Source organism: Mesoplodon bidens (assembly GCF_964165515.1).
Source record: "Mesoplodon bidens genome assembly, chromosome: 10".
Taxonomy (NCBI): domain Eukaryota; kingdom Metazoa; phylum Chordata; class Mammalia; order Artiodactyla; family Ziphiidae; genus Mesoplodon; species Mesoplodon bidens.
This window is the reverse complement of record NC_138172.1, coordinates 39,729,921-39,757,225: the sequence shown is the minus strand read 5'-3', so window position 1 is coordinate 39,757,225 and position 27,305 is coordinate 39,729,921. Positions and strand designations below refer to the sequence as shown.

General features: G+C 59.6%; 1 protein-coding gene across 4 annotated transcripts; it reads right to left on the bottom strand.

Moving 5' to 3' along the window:
* Positions 1-248: 248 nt before the first annotated feature.
* On the bottom strand, positions 249-27,305 carry CELSR3 (cadherin EGF LAG seven-pass G-type receptor 3). Of its 4 annotated transcripts, none has more exons than XM_081247124.1 (35): positions 23,282-27,305; positions 21,077-21,727; positions 20,421-20,646; positions 20,076-20,191; positions 19,647-19,735; positions 19,382-19,539; positions 18,677-18,840; positions 18,294-18,419; positions 18,034-18,203; positions 17,407-17,592; positions 16,734-16,850; positions 16,178-16,349; positions 15,883-16,024; positions 15,664-15,784; positions 15,164-15,347; positions 14,752-14,853; positions 13,319-13,413; positions 12,929-13,138; positions 12,500-12,695; positions 12,078-12,233; positions 11,580-11,754; positions 10,812-10,979; positions 10,460-10,586; positions 10,166-10,372; positions 9,785-9,959; positions 9,442-9,554; positions 8,616-8,695; positions 7,954-8,077; positions 7,402-7,518; positions 7,149-7,297; positions 6,775-6,890; positions 6,316-6,474; positions 5,622-5,822; positions 3,952-4,840; positions 249-2,605 (listed from the first exon to the last, which is right to left on the bottom strand). In XM_081247124.1, exons 1-35 carry the CDS (start codon positions 27,021-27,023, stop codon positions 2,578-2,580), a joined length of 9,951 nt encoding a protein of 3,316 aa, XP_081103250.1. In that variant the 5' UTR covers positions 27,024-27,305; the 3' UTR covers positions 249-2,577. The 4 variants fall into 4 exon arrangements, with proteins under 4 accessions (XP_081103250.1, XP_081103251.1, XP_081103252.1 ...); XM_081247125.1 differs by having other exon boundaries at positions 10,812-10,940; XM_081247126.1 differs by lacking the exon at positions 17,407-17,592 and having other exon boundaries at positions 23,282-27,282.

Genomic DNA, 27,305 nt, shown 5'->3' with positions numbered 1-27,305 from the left:
TTGTGCTCCCCCTCGTGGCCCGCCTAGTTCCCCTGCCTGAGCCGGTTGTTACCGCAGAAGTGGGACTAAGGACCCGAGCTGGCCTGGCCGTAGCCAAGTTCCCAGGTCCCTGAGTAGGGTGGGGCCGATACCACCAGGTCCCGGCTTTTTGCGGAGGGTCCCCGCGGGACGCGGAGCAGGATGTCTAGGGTTGCGGCTGGTGACCAGAGCCTTATCTCTCCGTGGGGTATCCAGGTCCATGGGGCCTCTCAAGCCTCCAGTTGAGGGCGCCACCCTCACTCAGGCTTTCCCCCTGAGACGTCTCTGAGACCGAAGGGGCTCAAAGGCCTCCCTTCAACGCTGGGCACGCAGACCTTAAAGGCTGCGAGGTTCCCCTCCCCCGCACATAACACTGGCCCGGCAACAGGCCCGTTCTGCCCGAGTTCTTGAGGAACGCGATGTCCTGGCAGCTCCAAGTCTGAGAGGCTGGCGGGGAGTCAGTGCTGTCAACGGGCTGAGGGCAGTTCCTAGGGTCGGTTTGAAGGCCAGGGCAAATGCCAGGCCAGGGCTGCAGGCCTTGCGGACTGAGGAAGCCATCATGTTGCTGCCTTGACCAGGCCTTACTCTCAGCACCTGTGCTCACACTTCAGGCCCAACCTCAAGGCGAAGGGACAGAATTCAGGATGAAAGAGATAGAAACCTGGTCCAAATCTCCAATGAAATGAGCTAAAAATAGCCGAATATTCTTGGGGAGGGGGGAGGGGGCAGTGCTCAGATTTCTCCCAAAGGTCAGCCCAGCCTGAATCATTCATAGCCACTCTCCTACCCCCCACCCCCAAACAGAATGAGGCAATAACCATTTTCTATAGAAGTTTATTCCCAAAACAGAGCGCGGCTTCACGGAACAATTTACACAGACAGGAAAAGGAGCCACTGGGCTGGAGCGGGGGGGGGGGGTACCCCCAGAGAAGGGCATCTACAGAACCTAGGACATAGCAAGGACAGCCCCCTCTCCCCACAGCAGGCCCCTCAACCCTTCAAGGGCTGGGGTCACTCTGGGTAAGGAGAGCTGGGGTCCTGGCTGGCGGGATTTGGCACCAGTCAGTAAAGTAGAACTTTTAATCTCCTTGGAAACTGCCTCCCAAGAGTATGCATGAAGGAGGTGGGTGTCTGCAGGGACCCTCCACAACCCTGCATGGCCACTGTTCCCAGTGGGAAGAGGATGCCTACTCTCGAGGCCTTCTGGGCCTGCTGTTCAGCAGGAGACTCAGGGCTGACCTTTGGCCTGGGGCTAGGGCTAGGGGTTAGAAACCCCTCAAGATGGCCAGGCTCAGGGTCCTCACAGGTGGGTCCTCCAAGCCCCTCTCCCACTTTCTCTACCTTTCACTTGTAAACGAAGGGAAAAAAACATTCTCAACTGTAAACAAAGTGTAAAAGTTCAAAGTTTTAAATTGTAAACAAAGTTGAAGAATGTTTTAAGTCTTGACCTGTAAACAAAGTAACAAAATTTAAAAGTCCCCAGTTCTGGACATCAGACAAAGTAATAAAAGTGAGAGTTTGTGAACAGGGTCCTAACAGTCATTTTTCCCTTTACAAGGGAATAAAGGAGGGATGGAAGAGTCACTTCCTGCAGCCCGGGTGCCTAGGGCCAGGGAGGCTCCTGTAAACATGGGAGGCAGTGGCACCTACATTCTGAGTCTTTAATTCCCTTGTTTTTGCTCCCCTTGCTCCCCCTCCTACCCCACCCTTCAGAATAAATTCTAGCAGGGGCAGTGTCAGGGAATTAAATGGCACCACAGACAACTTTTGTTCACGGCAGGGGCAGGGGCTGTGACCCCTCCATCCACCCTCTGCAGGAATGTCTGAATAGAGGCCTGAGCCCCTCCCCATGGGAGAAAGGGAAGCCTTGATCTGTAAACATGACATCTGCTGCTCCACCAGCGCTCCACAGCATCAGTCCTGGGTCATAAGGCAGTAAGTGGCAGGGACTCCACATAATAAACACACACATCCACGGGGAGGGGCGGCATGAGCGAGCCCCTGTGAGGAGGTCAGAGGACCCCTGTTTCCAAGACCAACCCCCAGTCCCAAAAGTTTGGCCTGTGGGACATCCAAGAAAAAGCAAAGACTAATTCTGCACTTTGGGCCCTGACAATATTCAGATCAACCGGGGAATGGGGCGGGGGGGGAGCATTTACCCCTCCTGTCTGAATAAGATGAAAGAACAATTAAATTGCCAGGGACCCAAATGGGGTGAAACTCTGCATCTCTTTCCCTCTGTCCCCCTCCCCCTCCCAGCCCAGCCTCAGAACCCCGGGAGACAGAAAAGCTGAAAAATAACATAAGCATATTTCTCTGGTTACAAAGGTACAAAACGTATAAAAGTCCTCCCTTCAGCTCCTTCATTCCGTGCACCTGTTACACACTTGCTCACATGCTCACAGACGGGCATGGACAGTCAGCACTGCAGCAGCAGAGAGAGCTGGGGGGCGGGGGTATAGGAGGCTGCCATGGGGTCAGCCCCCAACCCCTGGAGTCTCTTCTGTTAGCCCAAATCCTCCACCGCCCTCGGCTGGTCCTCACCTGCACGTCTGCCCCTCAGGAGTGACCCTCACTTCTGGGAACTCTGCAGAGATAAATGTGGAGATCGAAGGTGGTTGCTGAGAGTCAGGTGCCTCTGGACTCCCCCACCAAACCGGACCTGGGCAACCTCCCCCATCACCTTCGCCTCTCAGTCCCTAGCGTGCTTATGCCCACTCTGGGGTTCTCAGAGCACTTCACCCATTCTGGACCCCCAGACTCACCAGCAAGGCCCCTTGGCTGGCCACCTATATCTTTTCTCTAAGCACTTAGTGAGCACCTACTATGTACAGACTCTGTTAAGCACCTAACAGATTTTGTCTCAAAAATCTCCACACCTCAAAGAGTTTGCTACCACAGACATACTTTGCGGATGAGGAAACTGAAGCTCAGAGAGGTCAAGTGTGAATCCAGAGCCTGAACCCCTGCTCAGTTACCCCAGCCCTCCCCCAACAGTCAGACCCTAAGGCTGGGCTGCAGGAGGACCCAGGTGGTGCTCACAGCTCCCTCTCATCCCCACCTCAGCATCCTTCCAGAGCCCTGGGCACCAGGCCCCCAAATCTCCTGCCCCTCTCTCCTTCCTGTCTTCTCCCCCAGCTCTGCTCAGGTTTTTTGTTGGTCTCCTGCCCCAAACCCAGGGTCTCCTTCCCTCCACCTACAGAAAGCCTCTCACCCTACAGACCTCCACAGAGCCTGACCTAGCTGTTCCTCCTTCTTAAAACTCAACTCTGCTTTTGGCTTCCAAGACCTGGTAATTCCTGGTTCCTCCCCACTCCGTCTCTGACTCCTGTACCCAGCTGCTTCCCAGGTATGTCTGCCATCCCCTACTCTGAGATGCACCGGGTCCCAACTCAATTCCTGTGTGTCCTACCCCACAGTGCCCATAGGCAGGAGGAACTTAACATTGACTGAAGGTGTAGGTGAATGAATGATTTCCTCTCAAAGTAAGTTCTTCAGCCTGGCATGTAAGGCACCTACATCCTGGCACTACTTCTGGTCCCTCCTTATCCCATACTACACCCTAAGCAAAGCCTCCCAAGCAAAGCCTCCTCGCCTCCCTGCCCCTTCCACATACCATGCTACCTCCCGCTTCTAGGCCTTGGCTCCTGCCTCCGCCCCTCCACTAGCTCAAGCCCTTTGGAAGGCACCTCACTCTCCTCCTTAGTCTAGGAGGTGCAGGCCCCAGTCATACAGCCAGCAAGTTCTTGCTAATCACCCCATTCGCTGCCAGATTTCTGCCCTCAGGCTGTGGCGCCCTGGCTGCGCAGCGCCTGGGGTAGCCCATGCTCTCTGCCAAACCCCACCCCATTCTGTGGCAGAATACAGGGCAGGGTGCGTGGGAGGTTGCCCTAAACTGATGGGGGTCTGAGCAGGTGGCCGGACCCTGCTTACTCTGAGTCGGGTGACAGCTCCGAGATGCTGTGGGATGTGGCAGAGCATGGCGTGGAGGGCCCAAGTGCAGAGGCTGTGGCGGAAGGTGTGGCAGTGGTGTGAGGGCCCGAGGGTGTGCTTGAGGACTGCACGGCGGAGGAGAGAGCTGAGGAGTTGAAGGAGGCGAGGATGGAGGAGAGAATGTCCAGCTGTTCTGTGGAGGGGCCGTGGCTAGGGCCACTGGCTGGGTCTCCCCTAACTCTGAGCAGCTGCGGGGGTGGCCCAAGGCCTTCTCGCGAGGGGTGCCGGCTAGGCACGTGGTCCAGCCGCTCCCCTGAGTTCGAGCTCCTGGACAGAGAGTCCAGGGGCCGGGATGGCAAGAGGGGGTCCCTTGAGAGTTGCCGCTGGGGAGACAGGGGCAGAGGTGGGGGCTGTGGGTCAAGGTCCCGGGCACCATGGGGCGGGGGCAACGTGCTCAACCACTCGCAGGGCGCCCCTAGGTCCAGCACATCCCGTGACCCAAAGCGGCCAGCCACGGCACCAGGGTAGTCCCTGGGTGGCTGCCTCCGTGGTAGGGTGCTGCCCCGATCCCTGGGCTCCAGACGGCCTGGCACGGCATCCAGGTGTTCCTGGGAACCTGGCCGACTCAGGGGACGCAAAACAGGGGCAGGGGCCTCCTCCAGTCGTTCACGGCTCAGCTGCCGCCTGAGGAGCAAGTCCAGCTGTTCTCGGGAGGAGTAGCGGCTGGCTGGCTGCGAAAGGCTGCCAGTGCCCGCTCCGGCATAGATGCGACCATAGGAGGCAGCTGGCACAGCACGGTGGCCCAAGGTGGCTGCACGGCACCAGGACAATTCAGGGGCGCCCCGGGTCTGTGGCACCAGCGGGTACTGCAATCGGTTCTTCAGGATGCCTGTGGGAGGAACAAACGGGGGACAGTGTGTGTATGGGGGCCAGGAACTCCCTGGGTCTAGGGATGCAGCAGCCTCTGGAATCCCTGTGACACAGGGTTGGGGGCAGAAACCCTTTGGGGAGGGGGTATAGAGGCCGTTCCTGGGAATCCCAGAGAGGCTGCAGGACAGGGGTAAGAGTGAGGCAGTAATCCCCGGGGTCAGGACAGAGGCAGTCCCCGTGGTGAAGGGGTCAGGGCAAGGTCAGAGGAGGTGCAGCCCACAGGTCCTGGTAATGCAGGCCAGGGTCAAAGAGGCAGGAATCCCCAGGGTTGGGGCAAGAGCAGTCCCTGGGGTCCCTGTGATGCAGGGGTGAAGGGAGAAACCCCTTGAGTTGGGACAGGGCCAACCCCTTGGGGCCCCTGTAAAGCAGGATAAGGTGGCAGAAACCTTCCAGGTTAGAGCAAAAGTTCTGAGATCTGGGGCAGAGCAGCCCCTATGGCTCCTGCAAAGCAGACTAGGGTTGGGGGAGGGGGAGGAATCCCCCGGGTTGAGGTAGGAGTGGCCTCTGGGGTCTCCGTGGTGCAGGCCAGGGTATGCGGGGCAGGCAATTCTCAGGTCAGGATGAGGCCGTCCCCTGGGACTGTGAAGCAGCTTAGAGGAACAGAAACACCCATATCAGAGCAAGAGAAGCTCTCAGGATCCCTGTGAGGCTATTTGGATTAGGAGGATGAAATCCCCTGGCTCAGGGCATGGGCAGTCCCCAGGGTCCTTGAGGCACAGGCCAAAGTCAGGGATCCATACCTTTTCTCTGGCGCTGGGCCCGACCCAAGGAGGTTTCATCTCCACTGGTCAGGGCCAGGTCCGGCTGGTTGTTGTTGGCTGCGTCCTTGCTGGTGTCCAGTCCCAGGCGCCTTTCAGAGCCCCAGGTCTGCAGAGCACAGGGAGCAGCCTCACATCCCCCCAGGGCTGGCCAGTAGGACAAGAGATCATTGCCATCCACATCTGTGGAGCCAGGGCAGATAATAGGAGTCACCCCAGTGACTCACAACCCCTGTGATCCAGACTCAGTGGCCCCCTAATCCTAATGACTTCTGAAATCTGGGTCTTTCTCATGGAGCAGAGGTAGGAATAGGAGAGTGTGTCTCAGAGATCAATGGAATCATCCAGTGAGGGGGATACTGGTAAGCTCCCCCTACTCTTGACTGGAGGTGGATAGAGCCTGGAGGTGGGGAAGAGGAGGGGCTGGAGAGATGACATGTCACCCTATAACATCCCTGACCTTGTTCTTCTGTTGCCTGGGCCGCTCCTGGGTCTCTAGCCAGCAGAACTCTGCTGGGAGGCTGGATGGGGAGAGGTATGTGGGGGACCAGTGATGACCCCAGGTTCCCAATAAGTCGGTTCCAGGAATCTTCAGGGGATAGCAGGCTTTCTGAGTCACACCAAATGGAATATGGGGTATCTCTTGGTCGCCCATGGGGTCAGAGGGCCCCATCACCTTTGGGGTGTGTAAGGAGCCTCTCACTCTGGGCTGCCCGGCAGAGTGGACGCTGGAAACGCCCCCGCGTCCGGCCATTGTCCTCACTTTCTGAGGATGGGATGGACAGGCTTCTCTCCTCCTCCAAGGACAGGTCACTGTCAGAGTCAGAGTCTGCACCTGGAGTTGGGAGATCAGGAGGAAGACACAGTGGTGGCCAGGGGAGGTGAGGGACTTGGGGGTCTCAAGGAAGGCTATGGCAAGGGGGCTGGGGCCTTGGGGAGAGAGCTTGGAGTGGGGGTAGGGACAGAAGGGCTGGGACTTGCCAGGAGAACCAGGCCTGGGTGGGTAGATGCTTCCTGGGGCCGTGACCTCGGGGGAGCTCACCCCAGCATAGTCAGCTGCTGCTCCCAATCTGGGGCAGAATGAGGAATGGGGGAGAGACCCTCTACCTCCCTCCTCCCTGGGCCAGGCTCCCACCTCCACCAGCATCTCGATGGAATATGGCCACATCCAGGTCAGTGGGGCCAGCGTGAGCCTGGAGGCCGTGGTCAGTGTGGTCAGCAGCCGAGCCATGTCGAACCAGGACATTGTCCCTGGAAATGCAGGAGCCCCCCCCCCATCAAAGAGGGATGTGATGGGGTGCTTTGGACGCAGGTGTGTCCATGAGTAAACAGTCAGGTGCATGTGGTATGGCTCTGAAGGCACCCCTGGGTGTGTGGCAGGAGGTATCTGGGGCAGAGGCAGCAGCAGAGGCCCAGATGGCCGAGATGGGTGGAGCCACCCCGAGGACCTGGTAAAGCAGGGCTGGTCTGAGCTGTGTGCCCCCCTCACGAGAAGGCCCCTCCCCTCACCTGAGGTAGCTGCGGCCCCGCTGGCTGTCTTGGTCCTGGGTCCGGCCAGAGCGGGCACTGCTCACTGAGGAGATGGTGGAGGCACCCAGAGTGATGCGGATAAGGCCGCTCTCCTCGAAGAGGGCTGTGTTGTTGTAGGCCCCGGGGCCCTGGGGAGGTGGTGAGGACAGGAGTGTGAGCCAGCCTGGAGAAGCCTCAAACCCGGGCCTCCCGGGGCCCCCTCCCTGACTCCCTGGCCCTGACAGCCCCTCACCGTCCCAGGTGCTGGCCTGGCCTCCTCGGGCGCTGCCTTCCTGCCCAGACAGGCTGGTGTCCAGGCAGCCCGAGCATCTGCATTCAGGACACAGAAGAGCAGCAGCACCGCCAGGCCCTGCGGGTCAGCAAGGATCATTGAGGGGATAGTAAAGGTCAATGAGAGGTCAGAAATGAGGCAGAAGTCAGAGTAGGGCCACAAGGGGGTCAGCTAGGGCTGGTGTAAGTCACCGTGGGTCAGCAAGTGGGATTGGTCATTGCAGATTAGAGTGAGGCAGTGAGAAGCCCAAGGGGGGACCCAGTAAGGGAATCCGGGAAAGTCAGCAGAGGCAGTGAGAGGTCAGAGTGGCATGAGTGACTGGCGTCAGTGAAGGTCAATGTGGACCAGCAAGCGGCCAGGAGCCTCAGCACTGGTGAAGGTCAATCCAGGATCAGCAGTAGTCTGGTGTCAGTCATCAGGTGGGAGTCAGCTCTAGGCCTGGGGTCAAGGCCCTGGGCCCCACCCTACTGAAGCCCCATCTGGTCCAGGGTGAGGGAGGGGCGCCAGAGTTACCTGGAGCCCACAGAGTCCGGCGTGGAGGTAGTGGAAGGCCAGGATGCTGTGGTTGACCGCCAGGAGGCCAAAGAGCCAGGAGGCACTGACCAGTAGAAGGAGCAGAAATGAGCTGCGAAGGGTCCTGCCGCGGGAACGTGAAAGGACACAGGACATGTGAGGGTCACGCAGAGCTCACACGGGAGACATGGGAAGACACGCAGGGTCACAAAGAGGACACACAGGGGATGTGGAGGGAAAGAAACTCACACAGAAACATGGAGGTCTCAGGAGGGCACTAGGGAAGTCTGGAAGTCACAGAAAGAACCAGGAGAGTACTCAGGGAACCATGAGGGGACACGGGGAAAGCAGACTGAAAGCGGGGGGTGGGGCATAAGAGAAAGCATGGAAGGTAGGTGGACATGCACGGGGCAAAGGGCAAAGTGAGCCACCCAGGCCTTGGGAGATACTGGAGAGACAGCAGGGCACAGCCAGACCTGTGGGGCCAGAGTAAGGCAAGGGTGCCAGAGAGGGACTACAGGCCAGGGCAGATGTGACTTCATCCCCCTACCCAGAATCTGGAGCCCAGCCTGCACCAGGGATGCTCTGGGAACCCCCAAGCCCCACCCAGGAGAGGGCTGCCATTCTGGGAATCCCCCACTTCCTCCAGCCAGCCAACTCACAACGCAGAGGTCTTCTTGGCCTCCCTCTGTCCAGTGGAGCAGGATGTTCGGGCAGCGAGGAGAAACATGGTCCCATTCATCTGGACCCGTGGCCAGACATGTGGAACAGGGGCAGGGCAGAGAGAGACAGAGGTAGTGAAAGAGACAGAGAGACAGGGACAGAGAGACACTAAGACTCAGAGAGAGAGGCAGAACCAGTGAGAAAGATATGCAGACACACACACACACACACACACACACACACACACACGCAAAATACATAGATCAAAAACAAAGAGAAACAGAAGAGGGGGACTTCCCTGGTGGTGCAGTGGTTAAGACTCTGTGCTCCCAATGCAGGGGGCCTGGGTTCGATCCCTGATCAGGGAACTAGATCCCACATGCATGCCACAACTAAGAGTTAGCAAGCCGCAACTAAGGAGCCGGAGAGCCACAACTAAAGGAGCCAGTGAGCTGCAACTAAGGAGCCCGCCTGCTGCAACTAAACCCAGTGCAACCAAATAAACAAATATATTTAAAAAAGAGAGAGAGAGAGAAACAGAGGAGCTTAGGATCATAGAAAAAGTCAGAGATAGGGAACGAGAGAGGGACTGAAAGATGGAGGTGGAGAGAGAGACAGAGGTAGGGAGAGGAAGCCGAGTCTCTGACCCCACACCTCCCACCTCCATGCCAGTTGGGCAGGAACAGAAATGGAGGCTAAGCCCAGGAAGCCTGCAGACTGCCACCTGGCACCCTTCAGCTGATACCACCACACCTGCTGCAGGGCCGCCTCCTGCGACCCCCCACCAAGGGGAGTGCAAGGTGGCACTGAGTGGAGGGCACTCACCATGATGACGAGGACGACAGGGCCTGCAAAACTCCAGATGAGGGGCTCGTGGATCGAGATCCAGCAGAAGTCAGGGTTCCCGTAGCCCTCGGGATCCAGGCCAACAGCCAGGCCTGTGGGGGAGAAGAGATAGGACAGAGGGGATGTATTCTAGAGCTGCTGACTCTCACGTATGGGGAGAAGCTGGGGTGGGGGCAGAGCAGGCTCCTCCCTGAGCAAATGGCAAGGGAGATTGAGGTTGGTGTCACGATCAGGATTGGGGGCAGGGGCAGGGGTCAGGCCATGTGATGGATGGAGGTCAAGGGTCACAGGCCTGGTTGAGGCCAGTGAGCAGGGCCCTCACCCAGCAGCACAGCAGGGACGCCCCAGCCCAGGGCGTGGTAGAAGCGCATGGCGCCGCGGTCCACATTGCGTGGCTCGACCTGCATGCGGTAGAGGTGCAGCCCCTGCACGAGGAGCCACGCGAAGGTGCTGAGGAAGAAGTAGTGCAGGAGGATGGCAACCGCGGTGCACAGCAGCTGAAGGCAGGGTTGGGGGGCGTCAGGACCTCTCCTGCCACGCCCCACATCTGACCCCTAAACCACTGCACCTGACCCCAGCATCCTGCCCCAAACCCTGGCCCCAACCTGAGCACCCCTGATCTCTGACCCTGAACTCTGGCCCCAGGCCTTCCTGGACCAGGTGAGGTCATCAGGACACAGGTCCCCTGGCCCTGACCCTGCACCTGGTTTTGGGTCCTGTGGATCCCCAGCAGGAAGAGGAGCTCTGCCACTCCCAGGGCAGCAGCCACATTGGCATGGATCCCACGCATGTTGGATTTGAGGCTGCGCAGGCTCAGCAAGATGGCTGCGGTCAGCAGCAGCGTGGCCACAGACACTGCTATGACCACGTGGGTGAACACAGCCAGCAGCTCCAGGTCACCCTCCAGCCGCTGTGGGGACAGGGATGGTCACTGGGGTATTGGGCACTCCTGCCCTTTGACCCTCCCACTTCCTCGGGACTCTGAACACAGCCCCACCTCACGGGGAGAGGCATCCATGAGGACCCCGAAGGTGCCCGTCCGGCTGCAGCGACACCGTGCGTGGGACCCGTTCCTGTGCACCAGCTCACAATCCCGTGCTGTCCATATGCCGTGCTGGTCCGCCCTGTGGCCACAGGGCAGTCAGACCTACCATCCCCTCTGGGGAGTGCCCCATCGCCAGGCAGGGGTTTGTGAGAGGCAGTGGGAGGGGCCGAGGGTGCCTGGAGTTGGGGAGCAGCATTCCTCATGGGTCTGGGTGCACAGGGGCATTGCTGGGGGCCCCAGGGGCAGGCTGGGCCTCCCAGGGGCTACCAGGGGGACCAAGGGTTTCCAGAGTGGAGGTCCTCACGGGCCAGGCGGGTCCCACTGCACGCAGATGGCCTTGCTGCGATTCGCTGTCTGTAGCAGGCGGAACTCCAGGCTGATCGGGGACTCTAGGACACCCCTTAGGAAGTTGCGTCCATGGAACACAGCCACACTGACCACCGGGGAGTTCATAACAGGGTTCTGGGGAAGCCTGAGGAGACAGCCCACCTGGGCTTGGGCACTGCTGACCTCCCCAGGCTCTGGCTGCCCACCTCACTGTCTTCACGTCACTTGCCATGGCCCACCCAGAGTCTGAGATGCCCTAGAGTGGATGCTGTTTCTGAGAACCCTTTTAGCCTCTGTTGGGCTGCTTCAAGACCAGGGGTCCATGGCCTGGTTCTGCAGAAATGCAGCTGAGAGGCTTCGGACCCGCTGCCCACACTGGAGTCTGAAGCCCAAGCAGCTACAGACTTTGCCTCTCAGTGCCTTCCCTTCCACCCCTGGCTGACCTCCTTCAGTCAGCCAGTCTTTGCCTATCTCCATCGGCCAGTTTGCCTGTCTGTCTGGCTCCTGTATCCTTTATGTGCCTGACCCCAGCTGTGGCTCTGTGTCTATCTCCTCATTTGCACAACTGCCCAGAACATGATTCACACAGAGCCGAGCATGGACAAGGCTCCCAAAGTCATGGGCAGGAGCCTCTCTGTATGATTGTGAACCTGCTCATTTGTCCACCAAAAAAGGGGGTGCTAGGCTGGGGAGAAGCTTGCGGGAAGCCCAAGGGTGAGGAGCCTGGGAGTAACTCTACTCATACCTGGCACCCCGGCGCTCGGCCTGGAACTGGGCAGGGAGCAGCCCCCCTAAGGTGCGGTACACCAGGAGGATGATGATGGAGATCCCAGGCTCAGGCTCGGGCTCTGGGGGGGCTGGCGGGGGGGCCACGCTCGAGGTGGTGGCGTTCTCCATGCTGCTGCCACTCGTGGACAGAGCTGCCAGAGGAGGGGGAGGAGTCACTGTCAGTGACCTCTGATCCCAAGCACCCACAAACGCAGCTCTGAACCCAACCCAGCATCAAGCATGGGAATCTCTTCCCTTTGCAGGTCCAGAACCAGGGTGGGTGCGGAGAGCAGGAGCCCATGAAGGACACATGGGTCCCCCCAGTGCTGGATCCTGACTATCAAGGCCTGGGCGAGATCACTTATGGTGAGGGGGAGGGTCTGGCAAGGGGAGAATTGACAGGAGGGCGACATGGCATCTGGCTTGGGGGGCAAGGAAACAGGATCTGGCCCATGGGTCACCCCAGGGCTCTTACCTTCAGGTGGGGACGGCCGTGGGGCCTGGGAAGGCAGCAGCACGTGCGTGTGAGGATCCCAGGCATCCTGGCCCCGGAAAAGGTTGCTGTGGTAACGAGGGTAGCGACGGGTCCCCCGGCTGGGACTGGGGTGCTCCATGCGGTCAATGCTGAGCACTGCCCGGGAGGAAGAGGGGTGAGACCCAACAAGGATCTCCTCCCTGTGCTGAGGGTCCCACTCCCTCCTCCTCCCATCCTGTACCTAAGTTCCACAACCCACAGCCTCCTTGCTACCAGTGCAGAGCCTGTCCCTGCAAAGCGCTGAGGGTGGCAGCCCAGCCTCCTGCCACTAATGTTGACATCAATAGCCCCCAGCCCCTCAGACCTCCAGGTCCTTGCCCTTTCACGGCCCCCGGCCCCACCCCACCCTACCCTCCACATACTGATGTTGGGTGTCACCAGCCCCACGGGATTCAGGTACGTGAGTTCCATATTCCTCGCGAGCGTGGCCGCGTACTCCTCCAGGTGCTGCACCAGCCCGGCGCTGCCTGGGGAACACCCGGGGGCCCGCTGCCCCAGCGCTGCCCACAAGTCCCCAGTCTCTGGAGCAAGCAGTGCAGAGCCGGCCCACAGCAGATTCTGGGAGGAGGGAGGTGAAAGTGGGCCCAGCCAGGTGAGGATGTGTGAGGGGACAGGGCATGCCTGAGGGGTCTGGCCAGGTGCTCAGAGAGGTCCCAGTAGGGTATGGCTCTGGAGGGAACAAGGGGAGAGAGAGAGAATCCAGGGCCTTCACTTCCCCGGGGTCGGGAGGGGCCTGAGCAGAGAGGTGGGGGTCAGGGCCAGGGGATCGGGAGCCCAAGGTGTAGCCCCACCTCATTGAAGTGGGCGTCTTGTGTGGCTGTCAGCCCGAAGCCCTGCTGGTGACTCTCAAAGGCCAACAGGTGGGCCAGCAGGCGTGCAGTGACTCGGACATCTTGGCTGAAGTAGTGGTCAGTGTGGCCAGTCACCTCCCGTAGCCTCTGAGCCAGCTTCTTAGCCTCCACAGTATCCAGGACTGTCTTGTTCAGCTCTAGGCCATCCAGCTGCCAGGACAAAGATGGGGATGGTCGCTCTGTGGTCCCTTAGGCCTTTCTCAAAAGCCTCACAAGAAGGTCAAGGGCTGGGGCATGATGTCTGGGGCCCAGCACAGGCCTGGGGAGACTGAGGCCAGGGCCAGAGCCAGGGCTGGTCTTGAGTGCAGGGCAAGGTCTGGGCAGTCTCACCAGCAGATTGAGTTCTCGAAAGGCAGGGGAGGTACAGTTGAAGAGGTCAGGCTCCAGCCAACCCTGGTCCTCGTCGCATAGCCGCACGGCAGCTCCTGAAGGCATTTGATCCCTTGTCAGGCCTGGGGCCTGGACACCTTCATTGAGGAGGTGACCACAGCACCCTCCCCTACCCCAGGGGGAGCTCTGAAGCAGAGACCAGGTAGTAGGCATCCATGGCTGGACCCCTGGATAGAAAAGCCCCAGCCCCTAGCCCAGATGGGCCCCAGGAGCTTGTCAGTCAATTCCTGAGGGGTCTATGGACCATTTCGAACCACCATGACATAAAGAAGAACACAAGGGCAGGACTGTGTGTGTGCATGTGCACCCAGACACACACACACAGGCCAGGACAGCTTCACAGACATGTAGCCCAGGGCAAGAACACACAAACCAATGCTCACACCTGCACACGAGTAGATGTGTGGCCCAGGACAAACACACAGATACACAGTGCGCCCCCAGGAGAATTTTGTGACCAAAATGAGGTGGGGGTGAAAGTTCTCACACAAATTTTAACTGCCCCAGTGGTGACTTTGTTGCCATCTCTCCCTTATCTGTGAGATTGGAATTAGAGTTGAATGAGAATTGACCTGGGCCTTAAGAGAGCTTGTAGCCACCAGCAAGAGGCCCCCTGACTTAAACACAGAACCCCCTCCCCAAAAGACAGACACAGACGCGTGCACAGGCACAGAAAGACACGCACAAGAGCATGCACACGCAGACAGTCTCTGTCCAGCCACTGCAGAGACCTCAAGCAGCGGGAAGGGTTCTGTGAGGACCTCAGGCAACAGAGAGGAGTCTGTGGGGTCCTCAAACAGAGGGCAGGGGTCTTTCAGGACCTCAGGTAGTAGGGAGAGGCCTGCAGGAACCTCAGGAACTGAGAAGGGGTCTACAAGGACCTTAGGAAGTGTGTGTGTGGGGAGGGGGTGTCCTCAGGCAGTGGGGAGTGGTCTCTGAGGACTTTAGGCATCAGAGAAGGGCCCCCAGGGTCCTCAGACAGTAGGAAGGCCTCCAGGGGCTTCAAGAAGTTGGGAGTAGCTTTTAGAGACCTCAGGCAGTGAGGAGGGGTCTGCAGGGACTTCAGGCAGCAAGAGGGATCTGCAAAAGCTCTGGCAGTGGGAGGGGGCAGCGCACCTGAGCAAACACGTACCCCTTACCTGCACCCCGCAATCCTGCCCAGAAGCCAAGAGAAACAGATGGAGGCTCAATGAGGATGTGGGGAGGGACCCAGAGCCCCTAAGAGGTAGGGAGGGGCCCACATCGACCCCTACCCAACTCCCACCTCTTTGTAGGAACAAGGCCAACCAACTCAGGAAAAGAGGTGGCTCCAGCAAGTCGGAGGTCAGGCCTACCCCGACCCTCAGCTATTTGCCTGTCCCCCAGGTACTCACCCAGAGCCCCCCGAGGACAGGGCACTGAGGCCAAGACACCAAACTTGGTCTGAGGCCACCACACACCAGATCTCAGGGACTTGGGGCAGGCGTCATAGAGCACTAGGGAGGAAGGAGGCACTGAGCCAGGCAGCCAGGGGCTGGAGCAAGGGAAAGCTACATCCACTGCCCCCCACCTACCCCAGGCCCACTGCCTACCACTCTGCTGCTGGCCTCATGGGAGCTGGCCCATTAGATTCTGTGACAGGTCCTCAAAATACTTGGGGCAAATGTGGGAGTGCCTGGGTGTAAGTGGTCTCCCTCAGAGAAGCCTCCCGGAGCCCCTACCCAAGAAGCCAAGCATGCCATGGGACTTGGTGACAGCGTGCCAGAGCCAGCCCTCTACATATGGAGCTGGGTGGAGCCTGCTCACCCTGGCAGCCGCTGGCTGTCACCTCTGCAAAAGGACTGTCACAGCTGTTGCACTGGCGGCCAAGGGCTCCTGGGCGACAGGGGCACTGCCCACTGTGGGGGGCGCATGAACGTGAGGTGGAGCCCACAGGGTAGCAGTCACATGGGAGGCATGAGTCGCTGCCCCGCGGTCGGTAATGGAATTCCTGTTTGAGAATGGGTCAGGGGCCTGAGGTCAGAGGTCAGGGCTTAAGGTAGGGGTCTCAGGTCAGGGCTTGGGGAATGAGTGGAATCAAGGGCAAAGGGTCAGGAGAACAGTGCTCACAGGCCAGAAGGAAGACTGGCCTCAAATGAAACGTAAGAGAGGGGTTAGATGTCAAGGACAAGAGATGGCAGTTAGGTCACGGCATAGGGGTAAGAGGTCAGGGGCTGAATCAGGTGGCAGAGGTCAGCAAGCTGGATAAGAATCACAAAACATGTCTACAGAAGAGTTAAAAGGTCAGGGGATGGGGACAGGCGCACCTTGCAGTGACACTGCCCATTTGTCTTGTTGCAGTTGGGGTCAAAGCCCTTATGAACGTCGCAGTTGCAGGGGCCACACGTTGGGCTCCCCCACCAGCCCCGTGGGCACTGTTGGTCCATCCTGGGGTGGACAGCCACGTGAGACGCCTCCACCACATCTCAGTGACCCTCCCTAACTCCCACCAGCTCTTTCCATCATCTCAGCCCCCAGCCCCTTACCTGTGCTCACAGTGGTGCCCAAAATAGCCACCTACACAGTCGCAGGTATAGCCATGGGGGGCCCCAGGGAGGTGCCGGCATGACCCCTGATTCTGACAGGGGTTCAAGAGGCAGGCGTCCACACAGCCCGGGCCATAGTAACCTGCAGGTTGGGTCAGGGAGCTCAGGACACTGGCCACAGAGCATGGGAGGAAGCAGGCACCTGTCCTTCTCAGTCCCTGCCTCCTCCAGGCTCTCCAGGTCCCCCAATCTTCACCACGAGCCCCAGATCACCCTGCCCCAACCCAGGCCCCACCTGGCCAGCAGGTACAGGAAAAGGTCTGCCAGAGGTCTCGGCAGTCAGCATGGGGTGGGCAGGGCCCAGATGCACAGGCGTTGGTCACGACACAGCCAGGTTCCACGTTCACTCGGTGGCTCGGGGGAAGCAGGGCTGGGGAGCCCGAAGGCGTGGAACCAAGCCATACTCCCTATGGACACAGCCAGCAAGGAGTGAGACCCATGCCAAAGCACCTTAGCCCCAAGTCCAGCAGAGCCAGCCACCTGGTCTGATGACCCCTGACATGCAATTTCCCTACAAACCCTAGACCCTGACCCAATGATCCCAATTCAGTGGCCCCATGGGACCCCTAATCATGCTGTCCCTGAAACAGGCCTCTAATGACCCTTGATAATTTAAGCTAGACTCTCACCTCCAACAGCACAGAGAGGCTTGACCTGTCTCTGATGGCTCTGGGTCACCACTACCCCTATGCCAACCCCCGTGTGAATGCAGCATTTCAGGTCCCAAGGCACCTCTGATCTCTGACCACTCACCCTACTGCCCCATATCATGTTCGCATGCTGACCCTCACCTGGATACAGCCAACCAGACCCTTAGGAGCCTCCTCTTCACTGCTGGGGGGCAGGCCTCCCACATGGAGTCGCTTTACCTTCAGGCCCTGCAGCTCACTCCCCACCGCCAAGGTGTCCTGGAGGAAGGGGACAGTCAGCACTGGGGGTGTGGGGGGGACCTGATGGACCCCTGCCCTACCCCAGTGTCAGTCTTGGCCTTATCCTAGACCTTATCCTGCACTACCATGCTCTGTCCCTCTGGCCCAGAGGACTGGTCTGGAAATGAGATGCTCCCGAGTATGGAGGACCTGCTGGAGCATGGCGGACGGGTGACAGGAAGTTTTCAGTCCAGAGCTGGGCTCAGACTGGCCCTTCTCTCCTGGACCCAGAACAGACCCCAAAATTCCATGACTTTGATCTGGGAAGATCAGGAGACCAGAAGAGGTTTCCAGAAGTTTGGCAAAGTGCTAGCTGCAGAGGTACCCCAAGAGTAGGCCAGAAATCTGCGTAGCCTCCCTGACATGAGGAGGGTGTAGCAGAGTGGGCTCAGAGCGAGGACATGACGAGGGGGACTCGGGGGAGAATATCAGACTATGTGCAACGGAGGGAAGTGAGAGGACTAGAGGTGGGGTCAAATGAGGTGGGTCTAGTCGGAAGGCTGAGAATGGACCACCCCAGGGTTAGAGGTCAGACCTGGAAGAGGCTAAAGTCCAATGAGACCATGAGGACATGGTGGCCCCGCCGGCCACCTGGCTCCTCCTGCAACTCCAGCCGCAGATCATGCCATCGGCCATCACTGACAGTCACCTGGTCCAGGAGGAGGTGGGCAGCACGGCCCGAGCCCCTGGTCACTGTCACAGACAGCAACCCCCGATCCAGCTGCGGGTAGAGAGGCACAGCCCTGGGGTCAGAGCCCCAAGTTTGGCTGGGGCTAGGAGTATCAGGAGGTGAGATCAGAGGGCTCAGAGGTCAAGAATATCAGAGGTCAGTACATCAGGGACAAGGCTATATTTGGCACATAGAGCACTGTGCCCAGGGACACTATGCAGCAGAGAGTGAAGTTAGGGGGCAGAGGTCAGGACGAGGGGTCATGGATTAGTGCAGGTGGCACAAGAGAGCTATGCTGGTGTGCTGCACCTGCAGAGGATATGATAGTGGGGAAGAGGGTCAAGGGCCCGGGTCCAGAGCAGGGTCAAGTATAGTCAGTACACCTGGCAGAGAAGTATGCTGTGTGACCAGGCCTGAAACCACAGGAATGCTGCTGGTGCATTAGAGATTGAGAGCTGAGGGTCTAGGGAGGGGTCAGGAGGACAGACACACCTGACAGAGGACTGTGCTATGTGGCCCAGCCTGGACTTGCATCAGGACCCCCTGCTTCGCCCGTGTCCGAAATGCCAGCCCCAGGTACCACGGCACAGACACAGCCATGTCATTTCCAAAGTCCCAGCTCAGTGTGCCGTTGCCACGGAAATGGTGGGGATGGGCCATAGCTGGTGGGATAAAAGGAGGAGGGTCACAGGCCTCACCTCAAGAACAGAATTTACCCTGCAGGCTCCTCCTGCCCCACGCTGCCCACTCACTGAGCCGACAGTCTTTGCCTCCGAAGCCCACAGGGCAGTCACAGCTGAAGCCACCCCAGCGCTCTGAGCAGAAGCCGCTGTTCTTGCAGGGGCCTGAGTCACAAAAGTGCAGCTTGGCCTGGCAGCCTGGGAGAGGAAGGTACATAGAGGAGGTAAGAACACAAGGTGGTGGTGGTGGGGGCAAAACACAGAGGTCCAGGGGGGCTGAAAGTGGCCATGATCTTAGCCCCATGTTCTCTCGGGGGGTAGAATTGGTAGGACTCAGGTCCTAAAGGCTAGGCTGCAGCATTCTGCTTGCCAGGAAAGGAGACAAGGAGGAGATCAGATTTTGAGTTAATCCACATAGCTTTCCACCCTTTCCCTATGATGAGGACATGGCCTACCTGCCATGGTGCCATTGTTTGCGACAAAGGATGCCATGTCCACTCGGCGGCCATCAATGTGCAGGTCCCGCATGCAGCCAACAAAATCCTTGTGGTTCACGGGGAAGTTCTCGGGAAGGTTGGGGACACCCCCCAGGAGCAGAGGGCCTGTCAGGTCCAGGGACCTGGGGGTCAGAGGTCCAGGTCATTGGTGGGACTGGGGCCAGGGTAGGTTTGCTCCTGGTGGGGGGCATAGGAAATGGAGGGGGTAGGACTCAGAGGGTATGGTGATTGAGCGGGGAGGGTAAAATCAGGCTGAGGAAGGAACTGGAGACTTACTTCAGTTGTGGGGGTGCAAAGGAGAGTTTATGATGGGCAGATGGTCTGGGGAAAGGTGGAAGAGGCTGGGGTTGAGGATGAGGATGAAAAAGGGAGGCATTTGGGTGGCTGGGGGAGGGGATGGGGGTCAGGTGGGCTGTGGGGCATTAGAGAGACCAGGGGAGTGGAACCTTTGGGGGAGTGGGTGCCTGGGGACTGTGTGGGAGTGGGCAGTCTGGGCAGAACACAGAGAGAGAGGTTAAGGTGAGGTGGGGTTTCAGCATCCTAGTGGGGAGAGGGAAATACGGTGGTTTGGGGAAGGATGGGGATTTTGGTAGGCAATATTGGAAGGCTTGGAGTGGGCTTTGGAAGGCAGAGGGCTTGAGGATCAGGGGCTGGGGGCCTCACTTCTTGGAGCTTGTTTGTGTGCCAGCAGCCGCGCATGAGTAGTTGCCAATCTCAGCACCAAACTGCAGAGCCACAGCCATGTCGCAGTCATCCACGCTCAGCACAGCCACCTTGTCCTTGGAGGGGCCCTGAGCACCCCCCAGGGCATCTGTCCGGGGCTAGAGACCCAGGCACACCACTCAACAGGACCCCCAGGGTGATCCCTGAGGGGCAGAACCTGGCATCCCAGCTCCCCCCATACTCCCATGCCAAGGGTGGTGCCCACCTTGTTGTAGTATCTCAGATGCACTGTGTGCCACTGCCCGTCATTCAGGCCCCCTGGAACTGTGGGGCTGACCACTGTATTGGACTCACCTGTGGGGTGGATGTGTATGGAGGCTTGTCTGGAGCTGCTAAGTCCCCCTTCTCCTCCCACCCAGTCGTGAAGGCACAGCTACTCCCAGGGTGACCCTGGATGCATCAGATAACTCCCCCCACTGGTGGCCACGCTGGCTGGACCAGAGTGCCTTTGGACAGGTAGGAGAAGCACACACTTCGTGGAGAGATGGGCTTTCCCATAGGGAAAGTGGTCCTCACTGTTGTCTGTTGGGCGTGGAGGTGTGTGTTCAGGTGTGCCCGTGGGGCTTGCACCCCTCAGCCATCTCACCCATACATGCACACACTCGCGCCCACACTAGTCCGTGGGGGCACCCACCGGTGGAATATGTGAGTCTCACTTGCCCAGCCACGAGCTCCAGGGCCAGGAAATCATGCTTCTCGTTCAGGCGCCCGTTGTAGAAGAGCAGCCCACTGGGCTGCACCGTGGCGAACCTGGGTGGGGGGGAGGGCGCGTCACAAGCCGGACCCCTCCTCACACCCACCATCCCTGTGACAAGAAGGTTTGAGGGAGCTCACCCAGGCTAGGGTGAGAGAGGAAGTGGTGAGAGAGGGAGGGGAGGGGGCGGTGTCCTATGGGACGCCAGGGTGGGGCCGTCAGGAATCTGGGTCTTGAAGGTAGTGGGGACCGCGTGCAGGCACGCAGATGCGGGCGGGCACCTACGAGAGGGACAGCGTGAGGTGGAAGCGCTGCCGCAGGCCGCGGAACATGACGAAAGAACTGGGCGGGAAGGAGCGAGCCGCCACTTCGCAGCGCGGACCCTCGAAGGCACCGCCCGCCGGGCACTGGCAACGAAAGCCGCCGTCGGGCCCATTGGCGCAGGTGCCCCCGTTGCGGCAGACGCCGGGCACGCAGCGTCCGGCCTCCGTGTCTAGCTCGCAGTCTTCGCCTAGGGGTCAAGCCGCGGTCAGAGGCGGTCAAGACCGCGCCCGCCAAAGCGCCAGCGGGCCCCGCCCCTCCGAAGACCACGCGCTCCAGGCGAGCGCCAAGACCTCTGAAAAGTCCAGCTACCTCAAGGGGGCAGCCCCTAGTTATACCTGACCCCGCCCTCCCTCCCCGCCTGGCTGCGACCACGCCCCTCCCATGGTCCCGCCCTGTCCACTACCGCGGACCTCAGGGCCCCGCCTCTGCCCAGGGCCACGCCTCCTTCGCTACCTCGGCCCCACCAAAGCCTCTATTTCTTCGCGGTCTTAGGCTCCCTCTGGACCAGGTTCTACCGCTTCTGGACTAACGGCGCCCACATCGACCCCGGTTGGCTCAAGAGTGGTGCCCAATCCTCACTTGCACTGCAGGTTCACCCAGCCCCGCGCCCTGCTCACCTGTGAAGCGCGGGCGGCAGACGCAGGTGTAGCCGCCCTCGCGCCGCGCGCAGGCGCCGCCATTGCGGCAAGGGTTGGAGTAGCAGAGATCGAGTTCCGTCTCGCAGAAGTCTCCCGTGAAGCCTGGGGGGCAGCGGCAGCGCAGGCCTGCGATGGGCTGGATGGGTCTGAAGAGCGTGGAGGCGGAGGCCAGGAAGGGCGCAGAGGAGTCAAAGCGCAGCACAGACACACATTTCATGTAGTTCTCACAGGGCTCGCGCAGGCATACGTTGTCGTCGAAGGGCAACACGTCCAGGAGAGAGCGGGCGGCAAGTGCGGCTCGGCGCACGTACAGCTGCTCCTGCAGCTCCTCGGAGCTGAACCAGGGACCTGCAGATCCAGCCCCGGCCCCGCGTGGTGCCAGCGCTGAGAAGCTCACGTTGAGCACGGTGCCCCCCACGTCTGTGTCGTTCTGGATGTTGAAGATGAAGACGTCCTCGGCGGGTGTGGCAAGTACTGCGGCCACGCCTTCCAGGAAGTGGCCTAGCAGTGGCGAAAGGAAGCGTTCCTGCCACATGTTCTCAAGGCGAACGGTCAGGCTGTTGGCCAGCAACTCCTCCGTGATGATGATCACGCGCAGCACACACTGTGCCGTTACACTATGTAGCCCATCTGCAGGCGGAAGTGGGGGAAGTGGTCAGTCTGGGGTCAGCGGCTGCTCCTCCCTGGGACATAAGAGGGCTGGGACCAGTGACTGCTCAGTCCCCCAGCACCTCTGTGTTAGCAGGCTGACCATGCCAGGACACAAGGAGGTCTGAAGCTTGTGATCACCAACTCTCTCAGCATCAAGGTGTCAACAAGTTGCTGCTTCGTCTTGCCTCCCTCCAACACAGGCAAGGGCCTGAGCCAGGGATCAACCAACCCCCTCTCTGTCCCAACAGTGCCCATGGGTCAGCAAGTCATTCCTCCAAAAGCACACAAGAAGGTCCCTAAGTGATCAGTAACCCACCCTTCCCCACGTTATCATGGTCAGCAGGCCAATCAGGACAGAAAGAGGAACCAAGGCCACTGACCACCGACTTTCCTTCCTCTCATCCCCAGCATTGCAGAACCAGCAAAACATGCCCTCCAAAAATATCCCTCTAGGTCAGGGATCACCCATCCCCTATCTCTGGTCAGTCACCTGCTTTCCCAGGGCACTAGAAGGGTCCCTAACCCTGTGACCACTCAACCTCATCCCCCAGAACCCTGGGTCAGCAAGCTCCCTCTCTCCGGGAGGGCCTTGGACTCTGGCCTCCTCCTCAGCATCCTTGAATCAGCAAGCTGCCCATCACCCCAGACCTGGGTCCTGCAATTTCAGTGCCCACCCCCAGAAATGAGCATGAGGTGCTTATATGCCTTGTCTCCAGACCCTAGTACACACTGGGTGGCCAACAGCAATGGTTGTCCAGTGAATTGAGGGATGAATGTGCCTTCGTTGGCAGTGCCAGGAGTCCATGCTCCAGAATTGGGAAATAAGCACTGGTAAAGTCTCTCCCAATCCCTTCAGCCTCCAGTATTCAGGACTGCAAGAGCTTCTCCTGCCTGTGCTCTCCTACGAGGGAACAGCTTGTGAAGGCCTGGGGACATGGCTGCAGAAAAGAGGCGGGTGGACCTCTGGACATTTCCCCAAAGGGCAGGGCCTTAGTCAGCCCCTTCAATAGCAGCCAGGTCTGCTCTCTGCCTGAGGCTGCCAGAGTAAACTGCTGTTCCCAACCACTAAACTACTGGCCTCCCTCTCCTCCACAGATGGGTTGAGGGTCATACCAGACCCAAAGTAACCCTTCATGTGAACAGGGATGTGGTGTGGGCTGACTGGCCTATACTGGCTTTTCCTGGCACCTCCAGAGCATTACCCCAGGACCTCTAGCCTTTCAGAGGGAGGGGAGCTATCCCTAGATTAACAAGCAGACGTTTCTTTACAGTCAGCAGACAGTTCTTTACAGTCTTTATGGGGTCTGCTAATGCCCTAGACTCTTTGGGGTTCTGTGGAGACTGCCCAAGACCCTAAACAGAGACTATATGACCCTAACCTGTGAAGCAGATCCTGTGGGGTGCAGGAAACCAGAGCTTAAGGGATTCTTGGAAGGCTTGAAAATCCCTCGTTGGTTTGAAGTGCCTTGCGGGGCCCCTGAGGACCTGACAGGCTGAGGTCACTGGCTCACTTGATTAACCCCCGCCCCTCACCTGTGACAGTCACCAACATGGAGGCCACCAGTGGGCGGTTGTTGTCTAGCTTGCGGCTGAGTCGAAGCTCCCCGCTGGTCTGGTTGACCACCAGCAGCTGCAGCTCATTGCCCCGCTCAAAGGAGTAGAAGAGGTGGTCAGAGACATCAGGATCATAAGCAGGGATGCGCCCAATGATGCCTGAGGGGAAAGTGTCTGAGCGGTTGGATACATAGTTGTTGAAGAGGATCTGGAAGTTGTTGAGCACAGGGCTGTTGTCATTCTGGTCAACCAGGCGGACGTGCACAGTGGCCCGACTGACCAGAGGGGCTGATGTGGCCTGCACAACAATCACATATTCCTGGCGAGCTTCATAGTCCAGGTCAACGAGTGCTGTCAACTCTCCAGAGAAGATATCCATTTGGAACAGCTCAGGGAGGTTCCCCTCCACAATCTGGTACATTATATGAGCATTGGGGCCTTCATCAGGGTCCAGTGCAGTGATCTGGGCTACCACCGAGCCCACAATGCTGTTCTCCTTCACTCGCACCTCAAACTCCTCAGCTGGGAAGACCGGTGCATTGTCATTAACATCCTGCACCGTCACCTGGATGCTGACTGGAGTCCGAAGCGGGGGCACACCTCGGTCCACTGCGTAAGCAGTCAGTTCATACACTGGCACCGCCTCCCGATCTAGCCGCCTCACTGTGCGGACAATGCCAGAGGTGGGCTCAATGGTAAAATCTCCATCCCCATCGTCCCCGTTCTGGAAAGTGTACTGGACCCGGCCATTGGCATGAGCATCCCGGTCAGTGGCTGAGATCTGCAGGACACTGGTGAAAGGTGGGGCATCCTCAGAAACCAGCCCTGTGTAGTGGGAGGCCACAAACTGTGGAGGGTTATCATTCACATCACTGACCATCACCTCCACATAAGTAGTGTCTGCCTTCTGTGGGATGCCATTGTCCCGAGCTGTAATAGCCAGTGTGTAGGTCATCTGGTCCTCATAGTCCAGTGAGGCCTGCAGTGTAATGGCCCCTGAATCTGCATCAATGCGGAACTGGGGCAGGTTGTCCTCCAGGAGATAAGTAATACGAGCATTCTCACCCACATCATCGTCAGAGGCACTGATGACCACCACGGTGCTACCCACTGGCCGATCCTCATTCACACTCACTGAGTAGTGGGCACTTTGAAAGACAGGCCGGTGAGTGTTGGCATCCGTAATGTTGATGTGCACGTAGCAGTGATCATGAAGGGCACGGTCAGATGCAGTTAGCACCAACTTGAAATAGCGTTCCTGCTTGTAGTCCAGTGGCAGAGCCAGTGTCACCAGACCTACACCCCCCTGGGAGCTGATGGCAAAGCGATTCCGAGTGTTGCCTCCTGTGATCTGGTAGCTGATGGCACTGTTGGCATCACGATCTACAGCAGTCACACTCACCACACTGGTGCCCACGGTCGCATCCTCATTCAGTCGTAGGTGGTACTCCTTCATAGTGAACTCAGGGCGATTGTCATTAACATCCAGCACAGTCACTGTGACGCTGGCTGAAGCTGAGAGTGGGGGTGAGCCATGGTCTCGGGCCTCCACACCAAAGAAGTAATGCTCCACAGACTCACGGTCCAGGGGACCACTCACAGAGATCCAGCCAGTGGCACTGTTTATCACAAAGGGTGTATCAGATGCCACACCAGTTAGGGAATACTCCAATCTGGCATTCTCTCCATGGTCTGCATCCACTGCCTGAATGTGGATGACTGAGTGGCCCAGGGGCGCGTTTTCCAGGACTGAGACCTGGAAGGGCGTGCTGACGAAGATAGGAGTATGGTCATTGATGTCGACCACCTGGATGCTGGCCAGGCCTGTGTTGTTGGACAGTGGTGGGCGGCCTGCATCCTGAGCCCGGATGCGCAAGGCATACTCTCGCTCTGCCTCAAAGTCCAGAGGTGCCACCACCTGGATCTCGCCCGTGAGGCTGTCGATGGCAAAGTGGCCGCGGCTGTTGCCACTGATGATGTTGTAGTGCACCAGTCCGTTGGCGTCCTTGTCCCTGTCGGTAGCCGAGACGCGTAGCACCACCGTATGGGGGCGCACATCCTCGCGCACCTGCGCCACGTAGCGTTTCTCGCTAAACTGGGGCGCATTGTCGTTCTCGTCCAGCACGGTTATGTGCACACGCACAGTGGCAGAGCGCGGCCCGGGCTCTTGTCCCTGGTCGCTGGCCTCCACCACCAGCTCGTAACTTTCCATGTGCTCGCGGTCCACGCGACCGCTGGTGCTGATGAGCCCTGAGCGCGGATCAATTTCAAAGGCGGCAGAGGCGGCGGCGCGCTCAGCTGGCGGCCCCACAAAGCGGTAACGCAGGTTGGCGTTGGGGGGCGCGTCACCGTCTGTGGCACGCAACTGCAGGATGGGGTAGCCCTCCTCCACGTTCTCGCGAAGCGTCTCCCGGTATTGCGCCTGCTCAAATACCGGCGCGTGGTCGTTGCGGTCGGCCACTGTCACGGCCACCATGGTGGTGGCCGAGAGGCGCGGCGAGCCATGATCCTGCGCCGTCACGCGCAGGTAGTGGCGATCCATGCTCTCGCGGTCCAGAGCAGCCTCTGTGCGAATAAGGCCGCTCTGCGGGTCGATGCTGAACAGTTCTAGCGAGCGGCTGTTCATGAGCGCAGCCAGCGAGTAGACTAGGCGTCCGGCCTCGCCGATGTCCGGATCCTGCGCCACTACGCGTAGCACCGCGGTCCCCGCCGCCTCATTCTCGGGCACCAGTGCCTGGTAGTTGTACTGCGGAAACTGTGGGTGGCGGTTCGCGGCGCGACGGGGGCGAACCCGGCTCGTTGGGGGTATTCTCCAGGCTCCATGCTCGGTCAGGCCCCCAGTAGGGCGCGGCCCCGGGCGCTGCGGGAGGAAGCGGGGGCGGAAGAGGACGCGGGAGCGCATGCGCTCGGGCGTTGGCTCGGGAGCTGTCCGGGACTCTCGCAGTGCTGAAACAGATGCGGAAGCTGTCCTCTCCTTGCGAGGTGCTGAATCCAGCCCGGGCCCGGATCCCACGGCCCCGGGAGGGCGGTCCAGCCGGGGCCCTGTCCTCCTCGCTTGGGATGTCGCGATTCTCTCGCTCTGACCCCTGCGCCCCGGCGCCCACAGTTTCCCGCAGCAGCGCGTGGTTCCCACTTTTTGGGGGGCGCCTGTCCCAGTATTCCTCTGGGAGAACACCGGGTGGGAACCACGGGGCCGAATACGAAGGTCCGAAGGGAAGGGAGAGCTGTTCTCTGGGCCCGGGACCCCTGGGGAAAGACGTTCTGGCGACAGACTATCTCTTTGCAACGGCCCTGTCCGCCCGCAAGAGGAGACCTCTGGACGCCAGCATAACAGAGACCCTGGTCCTTGTCCTGTCTCCTGCCCGCGGCTGCCAAATGTCTTGACTCCATATTCCGCTCCCAACCCCGGCTGCTCAGGGGGCCCTCGACCGCTTTGATCGCTTTGCCTTCCCCCTCGGAGCCCCACGAAGACAGGTTCCCTGACTCCCAGGCCAGGCTTTCCATCCTCTCGGACCCCGGGCGACTCGGGACAAAGAGCTGAGGCTCCGCCGCCGATCCGCGCCCCTGGCCCCGTAGCAGCAGCTACCCCCGGGTCCCAACCTTGGCCCCCGCCGCCCCCCAGCTCCTCCCGGCTAGGAGGGAACAAAGAGAGGAGGAGAAGGAGCAGGAGTAGCCGGGTGGTCGGCCCCCTGAGACCCCACCACGGCTGCCGCCTCGCCATCACCCCTTACTTCCCCACACGGCCTCCACTGTCCTCCGCCTTGGTCCAGGCCTTGGGCCCGCCTCGCTGCTCGGGCCCCCACCCGGGGCCCTGCCGCCGCCCTGGTCCCCGCCTCTAGGCCTGTCGCTCCGCGCCGCCGCCACCCTCTGGGCACCATTTACTCCGCGGCCAGAGTCCCTTTGGGGAGCGGCCCCGGCTTTTGCCGCCCCCACCACAGCAACCCCGACGCTGCTGCCGCCTCCCGCCGCTCCAACATGGCTCCCGGCCGCTGCGATGGTTCGT